The sequence below is a fragment of the Pterocles gutturalis genome, unplaced genomic scaffold, assembly GCF_000699245.1.
Source record: "Pterocles gutturalis isolate BGI_N339 unplaced genomic scaffold, ASM69924v1 scaffold21093, whole genome shotgun sequence".
In the NCBI taxonomy this organism is placed as follows: domain Eukaryota; kingdom Metazoa; phylum Chordata; class Aves; order Pterocliformes; family Pteroclidae; genus Pterocles; species Pterocles gutturalis.
In genome coordinates this window covers 6-7357 of record NW_010126192.1, presented here as the reverse complement: position 1 = coordinate 7357, position 7352 = coordinate 6, and the positions used below count along the sequence as shown (strand labels likewise).

Below are 7352 nucleotides of genomic sequence, written 5' to 3'. Positions count from 1 at the left end.
CTGCTGGAGTGGGATGTACTCTGAGCAATCTCCATTTTTGATAATAAGTCCGATTCACCACTGAGTCAACTAACAAAAATGCATATTGAACAAAGGCCTCACCAGAATAAGGTCACTGGTTCCAAGCAAGCTTCATAATGACTATTGTAAGTGCTTCCGTATCTAAGAAAAACATAGCTTTAAAATTACTTATTAACTAAATTTAGGTGTATATTGACCATGTCCTCCCAGAGCTGAATGACTGAGTTGCCTAGGGGAACTGAGGACCCACCTAGTATGCTGGCTCCTGAGCAAGTAAAATAAGTGTTATTACTTCACCTGGCATCATCCAAAGAGTAATAACTGCACTGATGAGACAAAGATTCAGTCTCAATAGTTCATGCACACTCAGAGCTGCTCCTAAAAATTTAAAACTATTTCTTAACATTGTAAAGATTAAATTTTCACTAAATCCAAGAGAATTATTTGGGAACATTTTTAAAAAAAAATTATGATTACTTAAAAAAAAATTGCATTCAAGTGTAGGCTGCTTCATGGATATATTAATTTTCACCATGTGTTTTATTATTAAACAAGCAATTCAGAGAACAGGTGTTTATCAACATATAAGTAGTAAAAGAAAAAATAACTATTTTATATAAGTATAAATATATGGAAGAGAAATCTGTTCCTAACAATAAGAAAATGTCACTTAGCATTTTGAAAAGACATTAAGTCCTCTGTTCTCATCTCTAGTATAGGAAACGGGTATTTTAAATCAGAACTTGAAGTTCACCCACAGCTGTCTTCCTTTCAAAGAACCATAAAATCTCCCCTTTGGATTAAAAGGCACTGGGTTAAAAAAAAAAAAAAAGAAAAAAAAAGGTTGTGTAAATCTGTTTTTAGCAAAAAACCCACAAGCACAGTGTTGTAACACAGAACTTGAATGGCTTTTTAATGTGGTTAAGGCAATAACTATTACTGTATTGTACATACCAGGATAGACAAAAGCATGCTGTGAGCAATGAAGTTAGTACTTATACCTTTCAGGTATCATCATTTTCCAGAATGACACATATAAACTGATTAATAGGTTCGAAAGCAATTAAAAAAAGAAAGCCCAGACCAGCGCTTGCTGGATAAAGTCAGGTACTTTTAAATTGTGTAGCATTTAGATGCATGTAAGTAAGGGGGAATAGGATGGCAAATAAACCTCAGAAGAGCAGGGTGGTAAAATACCAGACCACAGAGGTTCCAACAACTCATGAAGCAGCACGGCTGTGCTTGTTTGAATTTAGACTATTAGTATATGCAGGGACAGATTTCATCAGCATTTCATCAAGCACCAGTTAATTAACAGGACCGAAGTACACAAAGGCATCCCACTTGCCAATGGCCTCCAAACCATGTCTGCTAGCCATTACTCGTTAGCACGGTATATTTCTAGCACACCATAAATTGTACAAACACAGGCTCTCTGATTTCCTACCAGATAGTTAAGAAAACCCCTTTGAATAACAAACCACAGGGCCCTTTCTAATTCAGGGCTAGTGCAGAAAATTAAAGGCCAGCCATCTGCATGCCCAGCCCTACCCTCGTGGTTTGCTGGGGTTCTGCTGTCTTGCCAAAGACCTCAGATTTCACATTTACCCTTGGGAGCCTGCTAGGGAAGACAAAGGAATCACTTGGGATTTCCAGTTATAAGACTGCACTTCACCTAAAGATATTCCCAGCTCGTAAAACCAGTGTTTGGAACCTCACGACCTCTACTGCTCCTCACTGAGGACCAGTGGAGAATATTTCTGACCGGACCAAAAAACTCGGGCAACGCGAACAAGGTGAAATAATGAGGTGCCTGTATTACACTGCTATGTGTAAATGAGTGACCCAGGTGCACTGGAAAAAAAGTCTGATTTGAAATAGTAACTTAGAATGAAGTCTTTTAAGGCAAATAACATCAAATATTGGTGTATTCTTAATTTATTCTCAATGGACAGATCTGTAACAGATATTAACAATGCAAAAAAAAAAGTAGTAAATCCCATAACCCGCTAATGTATAGGATCTACTGAAAATTACAGCTTACAACTGTGCAAACAGGATCTAAGACAATTTCTCTCCTCATTTCTTGGGCACAACTAAAGCAGATACTCTACATTAGCACAAGTCTATGGTAAAAACAAGGGCTAAAGAGAGAGACTGAAGGCAGGCCTACAACGTGTGAGAATACGTGCTAGCTCTACCTTGATGCAGTGGGAAATTTACACATGGATGTATTCTGAATATGCACAAATAGATTCAGAATAGATTCCTGAATTACTGCCATATGAGTAATTAATGGAATTAAGGCATCTCCTCAGCTGTTCTGGAGAACTACACTTACACACAGATTTTCAAGTTACACCCCGCAACCTACCCAGATAGTTAGACCAGATATTGTATTATGCTACGTTAAGAGAGATAATTAGTGCTTACAATGCATGTCAGCACAGTTGCACAAGACACGCAGTTGATAGCACCAGTTCAGGCAGCCTGCCTTATTCAGCGTCTTTTCATCAGCAGCATCCAACTAGCCACCTAGAACTCCTTTTCTTGGCATGCCCCTGATGAAAGCAATGAACACACACGGGTTTAACAGCCACAGGTTCTTGCAGGAGGCCCTTTTAAGAAAAACAGACATCTCCATAGCATAACCCAAGTAACCGAGTCACAATTTAGTATCAACCCCTCCCGCACACAACGTTCAATCCATAAAGAATTCCTGACCCATTTTTCAGCTTTCTGCAGATAGCTGACACCCCAAAATCCTTCCATATCTAGGTTATAATTCCAAGAACTATCTCTAGCAAGATGACTCAAGGATCTTCCTTCCCTTTCGTGCATTTATACACGTGCACGTGAAAAGCTACTATCAAATATAATGAGATTATGGCTAGATAATGAAGCACAACCTGGCAACCACAGTGCTCTTCAGTTCAACCCCCAGATAACAATAAAAAACTAGTGAAAAGTTCACTACATTATTACCTTGCCACTTAACATCTGACACAGCAAATCTCGTCACATTTTTACATTACCTGTACCTTCTCAATTACAGGTTTATATTAAGTGACTGTACTTCTCCTCCACATGTATATAAAACTCATTAACTAGTTTACTGATACTAAACATGACGACAATGGTGTTTGGTTTTCTGGTTGTGTTTTTTTTTGTTTTGTTTTTTTTTGACAAAGTATCTGCCAACAGTTCACAGTATAATTTAAAAAGCACATTTTCAGTAGTGCCCTTATATCTTGCCCTAGTTTTTCCTTGCATCATAGTAATTATTAATCATTTGTATACTGATATTAAAGTGCCCTTCCATTTTATGATACAGTTATCTCATTTCTGTAGAGGCTTTTCCAGAGGGCAAAAACTCGCAGTACAACAAAGCCTTCAGTTCTCAACATGTGCTGCTAATTCATCTGCTAGAGAAAAGCTTGAAAAGCAAAGTAACTTCAAATTTTGTTCGTAAGTTGAGAAAAATTACTTACAAAAACCTTCCAGGGTGCGATACGAGATGGCACAATTTCATTGACCAGGACCAAAGACTGGAAACTTTCCAGCTGTAGTTATACTTTCCAAATTTTAAATTTTACTCAGATCCAAAGCCAAATTTTTATGTTAAAAAAAAAAAAAAAGAAAAAAAATCAAACCCCTGTGCACTGGAAACCTGCCTTTCCCTTAGTCCTATAAACACCTCTGTATGGGACACCACACCCGACAGTACCTTAGCTGCAAACTCCCCGGGAGGGAAACACCGAGAGAACACGGCTCTGCCTTACACCGCAGTAGAGTTTCTGTTATTTCCGTAGCTTTTCTTTGGCGTTCACAGCCCAGAACCTCTGCCCACAGCTGGAACCCAGCCCTTCCCTCCAGAAACCCTCGAGAAACAGCTCCAGTCTTCTTCTGAGCAAAAACGGGAAGCTGCAGACCCCTTATTAAATAGTGGCTAAACAGCATTCACCTGCAATGGGCAGGACAGACAGCTCCCCACCGGAGGGAATTCAGCGGTATTGCCCAGCTCTCGGAAGCATGGCCTAAACTTCCCACATAATTGCTACTGGGTTAAGAAGGCATGCGAGAGACTTCATCCCTCCGTGGGAGCTGCTCTGCTTTGCTGCTTACTGGGCTGCAGAGAGAGGGTATAGAGGTGACTTTAACCGTATATGCAGGGTCCTCATCTAAAAGAAACATGTTATAAGTCTCAGTCATCAGTCCAAGGAGCAATACATATATATATATTTTTTTTTAACTGAGACAATCTCTGGCTAAAATCCATATTTAACAGCTGTGGTGGAATGAGCTTGACATTTATTTTCTCATTAAAAGCACCACAGTATGTATACAACAAAAATGTATATAAGGCAATATTATGCAAGTTGTTGTTGGGATCAGTTCCCAAAAGCAGGCTTTCCTACTACAAATGGGAGTTTTCCGTTAAAAGGAGGTTTACCTTCCGACAGCCAACCTGTATTTACACTGTGCCCCCGCAGTGACGCATCGCAGCCAGTAAAGAAATTCCACTCGGGAACTACACAGTGGTTTGTCTAAGGGAGTATTTTCTCCCCTGCTTTTCATATTCTGAACTATGTCTCTAAATTTCTCGGAGCTTTTATTTCATTACCTAGGAATAATCTTTAAAAAAAGCTTTCACGTTAACAAACCCTCCACTTTAGCCCTGCGGGAACATGATCTCCTATTCAGTGTTTCCACAAATAGATCAGAAATTACTACATACATTGCTCCAGTAATTAGAGACAGATGTAGTTTTGAACAGAGGCCTGTATTTTATGTTACCAGTATGAATCATAATAATTCTGATTAAATTAGTGAAGTATCATTCTATTAAGCAACAGCAATCTTTGGCCCTCAAATGCTGAGGCATTATGAGAACCCAACGCATTGGCACAAGCTGTTTGCAAGTCACCCATCAGCTTTTCCTGATCTTTTGCTGCCTTTCTCAGAGGGAACACAAGCAAGAGGAGAACCAACCTAAGTGTTTGAATTTAGATCAGTCTTAGAGCATTTTGAGTTCAAACCAGACTTCTGGAAGTTTTGGAAAAGGAACAATGTGTATACAGGCAGTGAGTATATTTCAAATCACAGCACGGAGCCAAATATGAGTTTCCAGAAGATCCACAGTCTTGGGGATGTATTCCACAATACAGCTACTGTAGCATTAACATTTCATGCTGGAAAAAAAATGCTGAAGGACAGCACTGACATAAAGAAATATTCCTAACAATGTACCGTGGTCTTCTTCCTCTCATATTTACATTCCAATTTTGCAAGTTCAATTTTCTAAGTTTTTAATATTGGAGGTAAACGCCACACATCTTCCAAGAGAAAGCAAAACCACACACACAAGAATGGAAGTTATTACTTCACGCGGGTGTAATTCAACAGGAAGCCAGAAAGCTTCCTTCAAGGTAGAAGTTTTGGCGCACGGTCTCTAAACACACTCTCCAAGTTAAACTTTCTGCTGCTGGTGAGTAATTTTTCACCCCCACAACCTGTTCCTCAGAATTCAAGTTTATTGAAATGCAGTAGTAAACCAGAATTAAATACACACGTACTATCCAAATATGAACATGTCTTTAAGGAAAATAAGTAGCAGATGTTTTTTCCTCTGCCTTGCCCCTACTGACTCACACAGACCCTGCTTGTGCACATCAGGCATCTATAGCTTGGAGCCTCCTTAAGAGGCTGTCTCTTCCTCAAAAGCACAAAGCAGATGTTTAGATCTACCCAGTCCCAGTGCCAATATATGCACACTGTTAACTTTTCTAAACCATAATGTAAGGAAGATTTTATTTTTTTTAACCTTGAGAGATTTTTGGACAACAAATCAACGTAAACGTTAAGAAGTCTACTCACTTTACCTCATATTCAATTTGTTTCTGTTTTAGAAAAGTATTTGATTAAAAAAGTTAATTGAACTGGTGCAAGATTTTGCATGGACAGTTATGTGCTACTATATGGTGAACCCTACTAGATCATCCTCATTCACTGAAACCCCTCAAGTCTCCTTATATTTGATGTTTATAACTATAAAAAAACCCATAAGACACTCATGGGAAGGCTGAATGCTGCAGATTTAAGTTTACAAACCTGGCTCCCACCATTCCCTAAATAATTATTGCAAATTTTGTAAATATCTTCTAGTCTCAAGCTACTTCAGAAGAACAACCCCTGGTTAGAGCAGCTCAGTTCTAAGCACTTTTCACTGCTCACAGGCAGCGGCATGGGTGATGACTCAGGCCTCACCACAAGACGCTGGAAATGCATCGCTGGCCAAGAGGCTGTAACACCCATCTGCTTCGGTTCCTGAGCAAGCCTGCCAGCTCCACCGGGCCTTCCCAGCGAGGGCAAACGTCTGTCTGACACTTGCTGCGGACGCCTGCCTTGCCACCGTTGGACGCTGCTCCTTGCTGTTACTGTAAACAGCCTCTCTTGGATAATTTTCACAGTCATTATGTGCCATCATATCTCTGTCAAAGACTGCCAAAGGTTTTGAAAATCACGGTTTTACACTAGTGCTTGAGGTGTTTAAAGAGATAGCGTAGTCAAGCTGTGGGGGAAAACATACACCCAAAGAGACAACCCAGAACCTCTTAGTGGTTCTTTCCTGCTTTAAGATCTTCACTTCTAGGACTGATGGCAAAGCATGATTTCCATAAAGAAATTCTTCTAGGGCAGAGTTTTTTTTGTTTTTTTTTTTAAATATCTTAGAATCTTTCTGAAAATACCAACATACTATCTTGCATATGACTGTTGATTCATGTTGCCAGGTGAGGTGCTGATACACACCTAGCATTTACGTCATGTTATTTTACGAAATAATAATATTACCACATTTATTCTAAATATTTACCTTACATACTGACATGAGTTGGAAACTGTATGGCTACTGCAAAAAAGCAAGGCCCCAACACAAACCCACAGGCTGCAGCGGAACCGGGACCGTCCATGAGGCTGACCGGGTACCACACATCTCGGATGGAGAGAGGCAGGAGAGGGGTGGGCTGCTCCCACCTTCCGAAGTGAAAGGACCTGGTGTGCTCTGAACCTTCTTGTAATGACAACTTTCAGGTCCTGACAGACAGCGGCTCATCTCAGCCTGAACCCAGCTGGTGCTTTGTGACAGGCTGGAAGTTTGCTGTAAGGCAACCTTAGCATTCGAAGGGTGTTTAAAAATAATAATAATAATAAAAAAAGGTTCTGAGCAACGTGCTGATGTAGAAACCCTTTTTTTCAAGGCCTGTTTAGGGTTAATGAAGACCTAATCAAACTGCGGTCAGGCTCATGCAAATATATTTGGTTTTTTGCAG

At 39.9% G+C, this 7352-nt stretch overlaps 1 protein-coding gene across 1 annotated transcript in view; it reads right to left on the bottom strand.

Moving 5' to 3' along the window:
- Positions 1-7135, bottom strand: part of ANO5 (anoctamin 5) — a 49858-nt gene extending 42723 nt beyond the window's left edge. Inside the window, exons 1-2 of the mRNA XM_010078900.1 lie at positions 6961-7135; positions 6289-6522 (exon numbers count right to left, since the gene is read on the bottom strand). Of these exons, the coding sequence (XP_010077202.1) occupies positions 6289-6522; positions 6961-7135 (409 nt within the window). The remainder of the gene's footprint in view (positions 1-6288; positions 6523-6960) is intronic.
- Positions 7136-7352: the final 217 nt, after the last annotated feature.